This window comes from Notolepis coatsorum (assembly GCF_963971535.1).
Source record: "Notolepis coatsorum genome assembly, chromosome: 13".
Classification (NCBI taxonomy): Eukaryota; Metazoa; Chordata; class Actinopteri; order Aulopiformes; family Paralepididae; genus Notolepis; species Notolepis coatsorum.
In genome coordinates, this window is record NC_140177.1 from 19415369 (window position 1) to 19432406 (window position 17038).

General features: G+C 43.1%; 1 protein-coding gene across 1 annotated transcript in view; it reads right to left on the reverse strand.

Moving 5' to 3' along the window:
- Positions 1 to 831: 831 nt before the first annotated feature.
- emilin2a (elastin microfibril interfacer 2a) overlaps positions 832 to 17038 on the reverse strand; it is a 42128-nt gene continuing 25921 nt past the window's right edge. The window contains exons 5-9 of the mRNA XM_084327471.1: positions 12404 to 12739; positions 9188 to 9235; positions 5475 to 5531; positions 3586 to 3726; positions 832 to 2443 (exon numbers count right to left, since the gene is read on the reverse strand). Coding sequence (XP_084183597.1) covers positions 2103 to 2443; positions 3586 to 3726; positions 5475 to 5531; positions 9188 to 9235; positions 12404 to 12739 — 923 coding nt within the window. The 3' untranslated portion in view covers positions 832 to 2102. The remainder of the gene's footprint in view (positions 2444 to 3585; positions 3727 to 5474; positions 5532 to 9187; positions 9236 to 12403; positions 12740 to 17038) is intronic.

Sequence of the window (17038 nt, forward strand, 5' to 3'; positions counted from 1 at the left end):
ACTTGTTTACATCAGGGTCCCCCATTTTCAATTCGTAATGAAATTGCTATTATGTGTCTGCATGAACACACAACTGTAACTGTACTCAAAAATAACAAAATAAGGGTTGTCTCAGTTCACAACTATATTGGTCAAGTTTTGGGTGGGACTTGTTTGCGTCCCTACAGCTTCTTATTCAATTGAGCGAGATGCTCGGTTATGTCACACAGCCAGTTTGCATCTGACAGTTCAGACAATATTTCTTCAACCCTTTGTTACCTATTCCGCCTGGATCTTTTTTGTATTTTGGGCTGTAAAATTGTCAAATAATGTCTGAGGAGTAAGTGCTTTTGGCTTTTTTCCTTTGTTACTTCATCAATACCTCAGATGTTCAACATACATGTATGTGTAAGAATGTGTAATAACTAAGGCTGTCAAAGTTAAAGCTTTAACTCATTAACCCACAATTATTTTAACACTGCTATTTTTAACCCAATATTAATGTAAAAAAAAAAAAAAAATCCCTGAGCTCTTGGGGGGCCACATCAAATGACGTGGCGGGCCGCATTTGGCCCGCGGGCCGTGAGTTTGACACCTATGCTTTTGACACCTATGCTTTAGAGTATTGCATATATAGCTATAATATTTTAATAGTTATAGCCCTGCAAACAAGGTGAGCGACTCCCACCGTTTACAGCGGTGGCGCTAGCTACTACAGGATGCTAATGAGTCAATGAGAGTCATATTGATAAAAACAACTTGTTTGTTCATTTGGTTCAAGTCTTTATCAATAAATGTATTGATCATCAAAGTTCAAAGTATTGATTACCACAAAGCGAGGCAACGATGTACTGGAAGTAATTTGTCACGGTTTATTGTCCAAAACCTCATTATCATATTGTCCATTTATACTTACCCTCATTGGTTCTCGAAATGGCTTTGTTAAAAATGTAAAAAGATAAAAATCTTATGCATGTTAATTTAAGAACACGTATTTTACACACAACACTCAAATATAGTACAGTAGGTACAGAAAGGCACATAGCTTGTCAAATATAATGGTAAGAAACATTGCATCATAATCTTTTCAACCCAAATTTTGTTGTTTTACCAATCCCCTGCGCGCGTCACGGATCTGGTCGTTGCGGTATCCTCTTGGCGGGGAGGGTGTAGACGAACGCATGTCTCCGATGCATGTGGAGTCGCCAGCCGCTTGTTTTCACCTGACGGCGAGGGGTTTCACTGGGAGAGCGTAACTCGCGTGGAGGTCCACGCCATCTCCCCCGCTGAACAGGCTGATCGGTAGGAGTCGCTAATGCAACGACCAGAACTAATACAGGGTATCTGAGGTGTATTACATTCATAATTCTCAATCTAAGGCCTTAAAAGGTATTAAAAAGTCTTACATTTAATTTGAACAGGTATTAGATCTGTTCCCGCCCGACTGTCGGGAGATGAAATAATATTAAATATATGAAATGTTTTTGTATTCAAGTCGGTTACCGGGAGCTTGGTGCATCTGCTGAGAGCTTGTATGGAACTTACGTAAATTGGCGCACAGTGCTAGTTCAGCGTCGCTATTTGTTTATTTTTTTGCTAGTATGGTCATGAAATCTATAAAATCTTGCTCTGAAAGTGGTAATAAAAAGTCTTAAATCTTGTTGAAACCTGCAGATACCCTGTAATATCACACCGTGAGCAGATACCCTGTAATAACCCACTCGTGAGCACTGCCAATCGTGTTCGTTCGCTGCCGGGAAGTGAACCTGGGTCTCCATGGTGGTAGGCGGGTGCTTTTACCTCTACGCTACCCCAGACGCATCGCCTCATTATCCTTGGCAAATGTCCAAAAGTTGCAGTCTTGATGAATAGCATGACAAATCCTTACGAACAAGGAATACATTTCTGCTTTTTTCTGTGGCTTGTGATGGGAAACAAAACTCACAATCCTCAGACAGTGAAACTGCGATTACAAAACAGGCATACTACTACAGGTGGCCTTATACTGGAGCACATCAGTCAAAAACAACCGCTTCTTCAGCCTCCAACACCTCATTCCTGTGTCCTGACCGGCTGGGGAGCGTAACAAGTCCTTGCCGGGATCGGCCGCGTGACGCCGTCGGCTAGCTCTTGGCCTCCGGTGTGTAGAGGAAGATGGCGCTGAAGCTGGAGAGGATCTCCCGGGCCTCCGTGGTGGCCAGCTGGCCTCCGGTCCTCACCAGACCCACCCGGTCGCCCTTCCTCAGGGGCAGGATCACGCTGAACGACACGGAGCCCCCGCAGACGCAGCCGTCTCCCGCCAAGCCTCCGTGCTGCCCGGCCGCCGGCCCCCCTCCTCCCGAGCTCTGCAGCCTGTGGACGCTGCGGTCGGACACGGACAGCACGGCTTCCACGCGGTCGCCCTGCCTGGCCGTCAGCAGACCTGAGATCAGGTAGCGGCCGTCCGTCGGTATGGTGAAGATTCCTTTTAGAGAGCAGAGGGGAGGATTTGAGTTAGGTTTTGGTTCAAGAGTGACGTTAGGAGTCTAATCCACACCACGACATGCAGGGGAAAGGGTTTAACCATTTCCAACACAAACCCATGGTCCTCCAGCTTTTCAGAGTCTGCTATCACTTGGCACTATTTTCTTTCATTGAAAAATAGCCAGTGTATTACTACGTTCACAGGGGCTGGAGCCCGTTCATCAGCTGTTTCAAAATATTGGAGGACCGTGGCTTTGTGTTGGAAACCCTTTGCCTACATGTTGTAGTGTGGATTCAAACTTTTTGTGACCCCCAAATCCACTTGTCTAAAACATCCCCGTTCGCTCTGAACCCAACCACGGGACTCTGTAAGTAAGCGAATAGCTTTGCATCGACTACAATACTGGCAAGTATCTGAACTATCCCTTTTAAACTAATTTATTGAGCCATAACTGATTGTTTTTTTATGTGGCCAAAGCGATCTCTGCTCAGAAACAGTAGCAGTGAAAGGTTCTAATTTGGTAGCGTTAGCTGTATGTCATAATGACGCATGGCTCCACCTTCACTCAATCTCAAACGACTACAATGGGATCCGACACCTCGATGCTCAGCTTGCCACGCACCAGGTAACCGGGCAACCAGACGCTCAGCCTCCTTGTGTTGTTTGGTAGGAATGGCAACCTCTGATGCCATTTTTCACACACCGTGTAGTCCTTTGTAGACGTTGGTCCACGCTCGGTAGTTTAGGGCTAGCTGTGGCCTGGCGATATGTACACACAGCTGGCTGTGACCTCATTTCACTCTGTAGTAAAGCAACACACCCAGAGTGGAATTCACTTTTAACAATAAAATTGGGTTTCAGAACCACAGTGAAAACGCAGCCCCTTATCCATCGTATGTCACCGGAATGCAATCACCCTGGTCCAGATTGAATGCACGGCCCGGCGGAGTGAATCATGACTAACGACACGACGTCCAGCCCCGGACGCAGAGCGACGTTGGAAAGGTTGGAATAAGTTTCCTCGGGTGATACGTCTTCATTTCCCTGAGCGATAGAACGATCCGCCTGTCTGTGTCAGCGAAGCGGACCAGACGTTACACGGTTACGCTGCAGCGAGCTCAGTGGCTTCTGTGTCTGTGTACCTGTGTGACGGTTGTAATGTCCGCCGTCGTTGACCAGCACTCTGTTGAAGCGGATGGTGCCGAAGTCTCCGGTCGGAGGCAGGAGGGTCAGGCCGGCGGAGAAGGAGAAGGGATCCGCCAAGGCACCATTATCTAGTGACGCTGAGGTACAGAGGACACACTTGTTACATTACATTCAAATGTATTGTCATCGTGCAGCACAAGTACCGTACAACGAAAATAAGTTTGGCCTCCAACCAGAGTGCAAATGTAACAGTAAAGTGCAATAGTGATATACAATGTACAAGTGATTAAAACTGGGTATAAAATATATAAATGAGTACTGCCAAGTGTAGTGCCAATCGGATGTATGTACAGAGTTGTAGTATTAATATGTACTATGTACAGTATTATAGCATATACTGTAGCTATTCATATATTAAAGGTGCTATATATAAAATTATTCTGTAGAGTAATCATTAGAAATTATATATAATAATAAAGAAAATTAAAAGAATACATCCTTTAGATGAGCTTTTAGAAATGTGTGGAATAAAAGTATTGCTTTCCCACCAAAAAGATTATTGATTCATGAATGTATCATTGTAAAAACGTTGGTGGGTCCAAAATGAATGTTGAAGTTTAAGTTCATTTGGATTACAAATGGCAACAGCTACTCTTCCTGGGGTCCACACAAAACAATAAATACAAACAAACATAATTAAAAATAAAACCAACAATAAACATACAAAACAATAATACATAACATAATCAAACATAACCCCCACACCCATCCAACCCACCTTATTACATTAGCATTATACCAAACCGTACTTTTCGCACTATAAGCCACACCTGACTATAAGCCGCAGCACCTAAATTGAATGATGTGTACATATATAAGCCGCACTGGACTATAAGCCGCAGGTGTTTTAATGTTTAATTACCATATGTAATTAGCATTGGGACACAATACTGTCGGACAAATAACAAGAATTAACTCATTTACAAGTTGTATTAAGTTTAGCAAATAAGGGAACATATAAATAACATTTCAATGCAGTCAAAAAAGCAATATTTTGATTTTTACATTTTCGGGTTTGGTCACGTCGAGTCACATATAAGCCGCACCGTTATATAAGCCGCAGGGTCGAAAAATGGGGGAAAAAGCCGCGGCTTATAGTCCGAAAAGTACGGTAGTATAAAATGACTAGTAAAATAATAAAATTTTATATATCAAGCATTGTGCCTGTACCCAAACGTAACCTCTTTACTTGCTTTTTAAAGCTTTCTTTGCTTGTTGCTTGAGTAATTATATAATTTACATGTTGCGTGCATGTATCCCCTCCCTACTTCCCATTTCCCCCACATGGAACACACCTCATTGGATAAATGACATGCTGGTGCTTCTAGTGCGACATCTAGTGGATGACTGTTATCTATAGCACCTTTAAATCTCAGTATGGTATCTGTTTATTTTCCTCAAATGAGTACAATGACCATTCGCCATGGAAGTTCCATTTCACACAAAAAGGAGATACTGCAGAGTTATTGGTTATCATCACTTTGTTTAAATCATTCATGTAATGGTTAAAATTAGTTAAAAAGTGGTAGAATGGCTGATGTTTGATATTGTTTTCTTTCTTTTGTCCATAGTTAAAGGGTTTTTTCAACCCAAACAAACAATGTTGGACCCGCCAAAGGTTTTTTAAATGATAAATACATTAATTAATGATTTTGCGGGGAGAAGCAATACTTTTATTCCATACCTTTCTAAAAGCTCTGTGGATGTGTTTTTTTATGGATTGCTCTACATAAAGATGTTATCTAGATTCTATAGCACCTTTAGATCTCTTTTCCATATTGAATCGAATACAAAGAGAGACAGCATTGATTTCTTGATGTTTTACCTGGAGATGCGACCAGAGTTTGATGAACGGGGTTCCAAGGGATTTTCGCTGCGGGAACTACAGGGTAAAGATACAGATCCAAGGGTTAATAATGTATTTATCCTAATGGGTGATCATGACGTTCTCAAGTTTCAAGTTTCTTTAATAGTTGTCATACAGAAGTACAGAATACTTTTATACAAAATGCTTCTTACGCTCCAGAGACTGTGCTAGACAAGATAAGTATGAAATAAAATAGTATAGCATGTAAAATAGAAGTAAAAATAGAAGTCACAGTGTTCAGTATAGACATATGTACAATGTTCGATGCAGAATAGAAGTAACTGAGTTACCATACAATATACTATACTATACTATTTTTAAAGGTGTTTCATCATGAATAATGTGACTTAAACAAGACATTCACAAGCCATTTATTAAAGTGAAAAAATAGTAATTATGTTCCATTATCATTAGTGATGCACGATATATCGGCCGCCGATGTAATATTGGCCGATATGGCCGTTTTTTTACACATCGGTATCGGTCCGATATCAAGATTGGGCCGATATAATTTTTTTTTATAAAATCAGTCATTTCTGAAAATAAGTTACAAAAGTTAAAAAAAATGTGTTTTGGAAAATAGCTCTTTATTTGATTATCATAAAAAAGTGTTTTCTATACAGAGATATCGACATCGGTAAATATCGGTATCGGCCAGAACAGCAATATTAATATCGGTTATCGGTATCGGCCACAATTTTCACATCGGTGCATCACTAATTATCATCAACTTCATTCATTCAATCTTTATTTAATCTCGGAAGATCATCGAGAGCAAGCTCTAATTTACAATGATGTTGAGAATATACAGTACAAATGTAAATAAGAAAACTCAATCAATAAACAATTAAAAACAACTGCAGACTGGGGTGAAATGGTTGAATATTAAGGAACTGATTATTTAAACTGACCAATGGATACTAATGCATTGAGTTTTAAGGTACATTTCAAGACATCCACCTGTCGGGGGCACAGGAGCTGATAGCAGACCCAAGTTCTGTGTAAACTCTGGGGGTTTGAAGTGTAAGACATCATCATTGGAGCAAGTTTTATGAGGTCCAGAGGTCCAGCTCAGTGATATAAGAGGGAGGATCTCCCAACAATGGCTTCGTATAGAAACAGATGTCAGTGCAAATAACGTCTCTCTGCCACAGAGGAACTACCTAACTTTATTATACAGGATACAATGGTATGTATTTTATAACTATCACCAGTGATACATTTAAAGGCTGGATGATATACAGAATCTAAGGCCTTAACTCATTGAGCGGCAAAAACGAGATATCACTTTTTTTTTTTATTCTTATTATTCTAAACCAGAGGTTCCCAAACTTTTTCAGCTCGAGACCCAAAAGAGAAATTTGGTGTTTCCCCGACACCCAAACTTACAAAAATACATCATGAATTGCCATAACATACATTTATAAACTACTGATAAAGAACACAACAAACCATGAATTTCAAATGTATATGAAATGTATTTATTTAATTATAAAAGTACATCACAGCAATAATCAGAGTGTAATGTTAAGTTGCTCACCACCTCATAACATATGTACATACAATTTTGTAACACTTTTAAATTAACAAACATGTTCTACTCTCCTTTCTATTTCTCACCCCTTTCTTACAACCTCCCTCAGTCCCTCAACCTTAAACTCCAACATTGAGCAACATTCTGATTAATTTGTACTGACTTATTTAAAAATTCTACTGACCTGACATCATGCTAGAAGGGGTATAATATTTCATCTATATGGCACAATGAAATCTAATGAGAGGTATGTGGCTGGTTGAAGTTTTCTATTCTGGGCTTGGTTTTTGAAAGTGCTATTCTGAGGTCATGCTGAGCATTTAGTCTGTTTCTGTATTTGTTTTTCAGGTATGCTGGAGTAGAAAACCCAGATTCACATAAGTATGTGGTGCCAAACTGAATCAACACATCTACAGCTTTTTTATAAAAAAAATAATATATATATTATTATAATTTTCTTTTTTATTATAATTTATAATATAATAACCCAGAGTTTGGGAAACGCTGTTCTAAACAGTCATGCAGACCTTAGTGTGTGTTCTAGGGACCTCTGTGTTAGTTAGAATTGAAATGACGATTGAATCCCAACAGGTGGCAGTATCGCCTACCTTTTGAACTGGGCTAGTTTAGTGTGCACCCCCCCCCCCCCCCCCCCTTCCACGCCGCCAACAGGGGGTTCCTGCAGTGCCGCAGGACTAGAGAGCAGCGAGCAGCAGTGAGTAGAGAGGTATAATGGCGATTGCGACTTTTGGAGACTATTATGAAGAGGACAAAACGATCACACTTATGGATGATAACGTGCATTTTCACCAGACTACACCAGACTCAGCACCTCTGGTAAATCATACTAATACTATAGTCAAACAGCAGAGGAGGCAACATCATCTGTCACCGAGTTTGCGAGCACCCCAGACTACAGAGCCAGCTAACGTTTGGCAATGGCGATCACCTAGAGGGAACTATTGGAGATCATTATGAAGAGGACAAATGGTGATGATCCATCCATCGTACTTTTTGGTGGACCTGCTGACAAAGGTAACGTCTATTTGCCTTTGTAATTATCCTTTGTAATTACCCCCCCCCCTGGTGGCCCCGTGAACAGAAACATTCCATATAAGGTCATGTTTACCTTTGACCTGGAAATAATATAGGTTTCAGGCGAGCAACCCGCACGAATATGCGCATGCTGCACAAAACACATCATATCTTGCGTTCCAGAAAACGAGACTGGCTTATTTTGAAACGGGACGATTTTTTGCATGGGATAGTGCATGAACGAAGGCATGTAGAAATAATCATTTTTTTCCCTGTTGGGAGTATAAATAGTGCCTGTCAAATGAGCCATACTATGTCTCCATAGCTATAATATAGAATATACGATGGGTCTGCAAACATCGTGAAAATGGTAAAAAAAAAAGAAAAAAAGCTGGCTCCAGGGAGTAAAGTTGGAAAAACAGCGTGGCAGTCAAAGAGTTAAAAGTGGAAGCAGCAGCATGGGACGCTTTTTGTAATAGCAAGAGTTGTGACTGGGCGTTCCCAGTTTTCACACACTGAAGTCTCAAACAGCTCTGAAACCAACTGCAGGCATTTGCATCAAACTGGAATCAAGCAATCTTATTGGTTCATCGCTGCGGTATAACAAGCATATAACACGGCTATGATATCTAATTATTTTGCACAATTCCGTATCACCAAAAATAGATACGAGAAGATAATGCATTCAAAGCAGCGCCAATGTTTTGAAAATGGAACAGTTCTGGTCTCCTAAGTGGGTGGGACCTTTACACTGGCGCTATCGTTAACACTGGGAGATGGCAAACATTTTTGACAGTGGAATGCAAGTGGAACGTCGTCCAACTCTCTATGTAGGAGAATGACTATGTGCACACAAGCCAGGATGACCTATTTCCTTGTATAAATAATGTATTAAATTAGTAAATAAAAACATTACATTGGAGTGTGTCTATAACTTTCATATTTCCATTCTTGGTGAAAAGCAGTAGCTCACTTCTTAGGCCGTGATATATTGTGATTATATCACAGCTAAGGGGGTTGTCTGCTTAGCTGTGCTATAATAACAATATACCATGGCCTGTTGTGAGCTATTATAATAATAATGAATAAATAATGATATTACCTGGGTTGATATGTGGCGTGAAAGACACAGGCTGCACAGGAGGGTACCCTGTAAATGAAAGGGAAGATGTTTTAATCAGTGTTAATAATACAATAATATTGATAATTTAAGCAGGGGTTGGGAAGGGTTGCGTTTCTGGAATTGAATTTGTTACATAATTATTATCAGCTTCAGATTGTAGTAATCCGTCAGGTAATCTGGGTTTTTAGTCAAAAAGTTACTTAATCATGTATAATTATAATGATATTTTATGATAATTATGGGATTATCAAAATCCATATTATGTAGTGAAACGACCAGTACCAGTCTGTATTTATTAGGGCTGTCTTAAATGCTTCGAAGCTTCGAACGTTCGATTCGATGGCACAAGCTTCGAACATAAAAAAAAAATCGAAGTTTAAAAAAAAAAAAAAAATTCAATTTTTTTTTTTTTACTTCGATTTGTGTGTGTGTGTAGGTGTGTGTGTGTGTGTGTGTGTGTGTGTGTGTGTGTGTGTGTGTGTGTGTGTGTGTGTGTGTGTGAACTACCCATCCCAGTTAGGACAGCCGAATCGACTAAAGACTCACTTCTTCAACCATTATCTGAAATGATAAAAAAAAAAAAAGAAAAAATCTAACCGTGACTAACCTTACTGTCATGCACTCAGGGGCATAGCTGGGGGGGGGTAGCTTAGGATGATTCCAAGGGCCCAGCACTGGGGGGGGGGGGGGGGGGGCCAGTGCTGTGTGTGTGTGTGTGTGTGTGTGTGTGTGTGTGTGTGTGTGTGTGTGTGTGTGTGTGTGTGTGAGATATATAGAGAGAGAGGGGGGGCTTTGGTAGACTATTGCATTGGTCCATTCATTGAAGATGAACGCAATGCGACATCCTTTACTAGGCTCACCCACCAACAGTGCAGGTGCTGAACTGCTGATACGAATGTATAGGTAAAAACAATATTATGCGTTATCATCAATACAAAAATTGCCAAAAATTTCGCTCGGGCGCTCGCATTCACTGGGGGCCTACAAATACATTCTTTCATGGGGCCCAGAATCTGGAGCTACACCCCTGCATGCACTTGTCCTAATAAACTAACCTACACTGTAACACGCAACACTTTGATGAACATTGTTACTCAGCTGATAGAGTTGTACCCTTCTTGCTGTCTTGTCGAACAGAACTTGTAAGTCGCTTTGGATAAAAGCGTCAGCTAAATGACTAAATGTAAGTGTGTGTGTGTGTGTGTGTGTGTAGGTGTGTGTGTGTGTGTGTGTGTGTGCGCGCACCTTGTAGAATTCCACACATAAGAAAGAAAGATACTGGGATGAATAAACAAAATAGGAAATAAAATGTAGAAATGCATGCAATACATAAATAAATATGAATCTCCATATATGAAATATAACATTTAGATAAGGTGCTACTGAGATGTTTTGGTGAGTTCTTTGTTTTTTTGTGGAATTAGCCCTTCTTAAAAATGCATGAACATTCACTGATAATTGGTCAGTAGTGGAGTCTACAAGGTCTACATTGCCGGACCATGTAGAATCCGGACCTTGTAGACTGACATAATTCTGTGCATAGTTTAGTCTACACAGGCCATATTTCAAATAATCAAAATCTTACTTCATTCATCTTAAACATTCTTGATTTGGGGGATTGGTAGTTCCCATGAAATCTGAAGTTGTTCAAACGACAACAGCGATCCACCTTGAATTAAATCACACAGCCGAGTGAAACCTTGTTGGATGCGTCAGTCACGAAAGGGGCTACTTAATTAATTAATCCAACCCACTTTATTTATAGAGCACATTTAAAAACAACAACGTTTACGAAAGTGCTGTACAAGTCCCACAACATAAGATAAAAAAAAAAAAAAAAATTAAAAAAAAAAAATTAAAAAAAAAAAAAAAAATTTTTTTTTTTTTTCGGAGCTTCGAATTAAAATCGAAGCTCGGCCCCGAAGCTTCGATTGCCAAAAAAAGCTTCGAAGGTCAGCCCTAGTATTTATGAAGAGTTCTTCATCCATTGAACCTATAATATAATCTCACTGTCGAATGCATTTTCCCGTTCAAGAATGTCTTTGAGTAATTCAATTATTTTCTTTAAAAACGAACTGCAGTCAGACTAATGTGTCATGTACAGTCACATACTATGTACTATGTTTTATAATCTGATCACTGTAATCTGATTACACATGTAACTCCCCCAATCCTGGATATGAGGCATGTCGTGTCAAAGGAAGGAAAGGGATTAATTCATGTCAGCTGAAGAATGTAATGATATAATACGGCAACTTAATATAAACTATAATGATGAATAGCATAAACATGTGTGTGTAAAAAATACATTACACTTTTACTATCATCTGCAACTAAGGAATCGTCCTTGCCTACAGTATATTACTACCTAAGATAAGATAAGATATTCCTTTATTGATAGCCTTGGGGAAACTCTGGATTTACTATGCTAGTATGTCTATATACTACTATGCACTCAAGACTGTAGCACTCAAGTTCAACACTGTTTGACGAACAACCTTACCTCCTTACTACATGTAGCTGCCAGAGTTGTCCCCTTTCCTGCTGACTTGTTGTACAGGGCTTGTAAGTCGCTAGCGTCAGCTAAATAACTAAATGTAAATGTGTGTGTGCGCGTGCATGCATGCGTGTGCATGTGTGTGCGTGTGCATGTGTGTGTGTGGGGAGGTAAATAACTAAATGAAGCCTCTTTCTAGTGGCCACTCTTGCCTGAGGTACCGTCTGGACTCTGGTCTGCCTTCTCTAAACACAGACGTCTAGAATATAAACAGACTGTGAGTCAGTGTTGTAGTCGAGTCACTAAATCTCGAGTCCGAGTCGAGTCTCAAGTCCCCCAGTGTTCGAGTCCGAGTCCGAGCTGGCTGAGTCCAAGTCCGAGTCACCAAAGAAGAGCCCGAGTCGAGTTCGACTCAAGTCCCCATTACCCTAGTCCGAGTCTGAGTCCAAGTCATCAAGGTTGAGTCCACTCAAGTCAAAGAGCTGACATAAAAATTTAAAAAGGTCTACATTAAACATAAATGACACAGCGGTCACCATTTCAAAGGGAGTTTATTTACAATTTTATTTACTTTATTTACTTCAATTAACAAGTCCGAGTCCTCGTCTGCACCTTCCGAGTCCAAATGCAGTCAACGCTCAAGTCCAAGTGGTGTCATGATGAGTCCTGAACATAAGTCATGGACGCAGCCGTCTCACCTGGCGCTCCGGCGAAGCCCGTGACCGGGAACGCGGCCGAGTCCTCGGAGCCGCGACGCACCGTCACCCTGCGCATGTAGCCGGGCGGCCCCGCCTCTCCCGTCTCCACCACGGGCCGCCGGGGCACCAGGGTCAGGGTGGGCTGGCCGGGCGGGCTGGGCTGCCGCGCCGCGCTGTTGGGCTGGATGGAGTTGGGGAGGGCGGGCCGTCTGGCCGGCTGGCGGGGGAGGATGAGCGGGATGTGGATCTGGGGGATGCGCTGGGTCACCCTGGGCCGGGTCTGCGGGGAGTCTGGTGTCCGAGGGCTGCCTGGGCTCTCTGGTCTCAGGGTCAAGCCTAGAGGAGGAGGGGGGGGGAGGAGAGAGAGAGAGAGAGAGAGAGAGAGAGAGAGAGAGAGAGAGAGAGAGAGAGAGAGAGAGAGAGAGAGAGAGAGAGAGAGAGAGAGAGAGAGAGAGAGAGAGAGAGAGAGAGAGAGAGAGAGAGAGAGAGAGAGAGAGAGAGAGAGAGAGAGAGAGAGAGAGAGAGAGAGAGAGAGAGAGAGAGAGAGAGAGAGAGAGAGAGAGAGAGAGAGAGAGAGAGAGAGAGAGAGAGAGAACATTCCTTTATTGATCCCCTTGGGGAAATTCGGGCGTCATAGCAGCATGGCGGAGGGGGGGAGGGGGGGGTGTTGTTCAAGTTCAAGTTCTTTAATAGTTGTCATACAGAAGTACAGAATACTTTCATACAAAATGCTTCTTACTGTTACGCTCCAGAGACTGTGCTAGACAAGATAGTATCAAATAACATAATAACATAATATAGCATGAATTTAGAAGAAGAAAATGAGGTCACAGTGTTCGGTATAGACATATGTACAATGTTCTGAGTTACCATATAATATACAATACACAATACTATGCAGTGTACTAATGTACAGTACTATCTAGTGCAAAGCAGAAATGGGATGAGGTACAATTTTAGGTACAATTTACAGTAAGGTGTACGAGTTGTAGTGCAATCCTTCATCCATAAATATAAAGTGTGGGGAGTGGGTGCTACAGTGTGTTTGTTTAAAGTGGGTGTGTGCTATAAGTGTGTGGAGTGGGTGCTACAGTGTGTTTGTTTAAAGTGAGTGTGTGCGTGTGGATGTGTGTGCTATGTGCGTTTGGTGGTTGTTGTTGTGTAGTGTTCATTCATTGTTCGTTTAGTAGCCTGATGGCCTGGGGATAGAAGCTTCTTCTGAGTCTTTCTGTGCTCGCCTTGAGACTCCTGTATCGCTTGCCTGACGGCAGCAGTTCAAAGAGGCAGTTGTTCGGGTGACTGGAGTCTTTAATGATTCTCTTAGCCTTGCCCTTGCAACGCTTGTAGTAAATGTTCTGGAGGGTGGGGAGCCTGGTGCGTTCGGCTGAACGTGTCACTCTTTGTAGTCTGCTTTGGTCTTGTGCAGTGCTATTCCCAAACCAGGAGGTGATGTTGCCGGTCAAGATGCTCTCTATTGTACATGAGTAGAAGTTCTTAAGGATCTTCTGGCTGACTTGGAACTTCCTTAGGCGCCTGAGGAAGTAGAGGCGTTGTCGTGCCTTCTTCACAACACTGTTAATGTGTGTGGTCCATGTCAAGTCCTCGGATATGTAGGCTCCGAGGTACTTAAAGCTGTTGACTCTCTCAACCGGTGCCCCGTCGATGCTGAGGGGGCTGTAGTCCTTGACCCCCGACCTCCTGAAGTCCACAATCATCTCCTTTGTTTTGCTGACGTTCAGGGAGAGGCTGTTTTCCTGGCACCATCCCGCCAGGACCTTGACCTCTTCCAGGTAGGCCCTCTCGTCGTTGGCAGAGATCAGGCCCACCACCACTGTGTCGTCAGCAAATTTGACGATTGTATTGCTACTCCGCTGAGCCACACAGTCGTGTGTGTACAGGGAGTAGAGGAGGGGACTCAGAACACAGCCCTGGGGGGCCCCTATGTTGAGGGTGATGGATGAGGAGGTGCAGTTGCCTGCTCTCACCACCTGGGGTCTGCCAGTCAGGAAGTCCAAGACCCACTGGCAGAGGTCATAGCCCAAGCCCAGGTCCCTGAGCTTGGCTATGAGTATGGAGGGGACTATGGTATTGAATGCCGAGCTGTAGTCGATGAATAGCATTCTCACATAGTTCCCCTGCCTCTTGTCCAGGTGTGATGCTGCTGTGTGCAGCACATGGGATATGGCGTCCTCCGTGGACCTGTTGGGGCGGTATGCAAATTGCAGGGGGTCCATGTTGATGGGGAGGGAGGAGCAGATGTAGCCCTTTACTAGCTTCTCGAAGCACTTCATGGCTATGGAGGTGAGAGCTACAGGGCGGTAGTCGTTGAGGCAAGCAGGCTTGGATTTTTTGGGTACAGGGATAATAGTGGACTTCTTCAGGCAGGTGGGGATGACAGCCTGTTCTAACTGTTGTGACTCCAAACTCATTGAGTCTAATCAGACGCGCTTGGGAGCAGCTGACCGCGCGCGGGACGCACATGGAGGGAGAAGCATAAAGAGCAGCATAAAGAGCCCGACGGCCCGTCGTTCAGTGCTTGTTCGTACTGATCACTTGTGGATACCCCCCCCCCCCCGCGCTCGGATTAACACCGTTTCACTTCCTGCGTGCTGCACACGCTCTCCAACTGGCGTCTCTCGGGACGCACGAATTGACTTTGTACCCTGACATTTCCCCACCCTCTGTTACCGGACTGGTCCATACACGCAAGCGAACAACAGCCTGACACATTTACATTTTCCACCACATTAGTTTTACATGTTAGACACACGCCATCCACACACATAGGTTATTCTGAATTACACACCTCATTCACATGTTCCCTGCTGGCACACACACACACACACATCCCCCACTTAGGCCCTGTTAGGATAGATAGTATTGTTTATTCCCCAGTTTTCACCTGTTTATTTATCATCTGTTTCCTGTGTCTGTCTGTCCTGGGGTACTGCCACTCTTGACCACTTGGTTCGACCGTAACACAGGGTAGTAGAAAGACATAAATATTGGCAATAAAAATGTATCTGAATATATAAACAACAGTGTAAACCAAGGTGCAGATGAGGGTCTGTAATGCTGGTTATATTATACGTTACAATAAATGAATCAAATGGGCATCATCAGAATGCACAGAACGTTTCTTCTAGACACACTATTCCTCCCTGTCCAGTGCGACAACATAACGGCACAATAGCAGCACAGCAGCAAAACACCTTCGTCTCCCGTTAAGCCCTGTCATTCCTCCTCCGCCTAACCCCCCCCCCCCCCCCCTCCCCGCCAGCCCCCTTTTAAATGGCTTATATTTTGACGTTGGTCCAAATTAGGCCGGGCTGGGCGCTGAGCCTTCGCTAAGCTATTTCTTAAACCACGTGCACCACGTTTTAAACCATGAGTCCCCCTTGACGAGAGCGGAGGCAGCGCTCGGTGTGAGGTACCGGGCCAGGGAGAAGCATCTCAAATTAAACTGCTTGGCTGCTCGCCAGCCCCCCAACCCCCCACCCCCCGGGGGAACAGACATTACCTGGACCAATGTCTGGGCCGAGCGCAGAGACGGTGTCCCGGGGACAGATAACACATTACGGTGAGTAGACCCTCCCAGACTGGGAGTCAGACAGATCGTGTCTGAGCTGCGTTTAGGCTTAAGTGCCCAACGGCCCAATCGGTGATCCCAACGTAAACAAACGAGAAGCAACGCATTGGCCAGTGACCACCAAGGAAAATAAGAGTAGAGACGTGCTTCAGTTCTCTAGCTGACTGACTCTGAGCTCTTGATGCATTCTAACACTTGACTAGACAACAAGTAGAACAGATTATAATAAAACACACAACACGTAATGATACCTAATGATGAGGATAAGTGCTCAATGAAGAAACACACTATTGGTTGGACTCTTATATTATATTATTACTTGTATTATGCACATCGTTGCGGGCGAGACCCCCCGCATTTCACTGTATACCTGTATGCCGTGACAAATAAAACTCTTGTATCTTGTATCTCCCCTTCCTTGCCAAACATCTATGCTACTACTCATAGTGGTCAAATATAAGGGGGGGATAATTATACAAACCCGGTTTAGGGGAAGGGGTGTGGGTGCAGTCAGGACATTGTTTGAATGTGAGCTCTAGGTATTGACAATGCTGATGCTACGTACCCTACCACATGGCCCCTAATGGCCACCACAACCCAACGTGTAGAATTGTAGAGAGATAGACAGTGAGAGCAGCACATCACCAGGGTTATCAAGTGTAGATAGACAGGCAGTGAGAGCAGCATATCACCAGGGTTATCAAGTGTAGAGAGATAGAGACAGTGAGAGCAGCATATCACCAGGGTTATCAAGTGTAGAGAGATATAGACAGTGAGAGCAGCATATCACCAGGGTTATCAAGTGTAGAGAGATATAGACAGTGAGAGCAGCATATCACCAGGGTTATCAAGTGTAGAGAGATATAGACAGTGAGAGCAGCATATCACCAGGGTTATCAAGTGTAGAGAGATATAGACAGTGAGAGCAGCATATCAGCAGGGTTATCTTAGGGTACCTCCCTTCACTGGTGTTTCATCATGTTAGGCCCACGACCCCTGTGAAAAGCTCTATTCTGATTTACAATGGGTTGAGGAAATTCCAAATC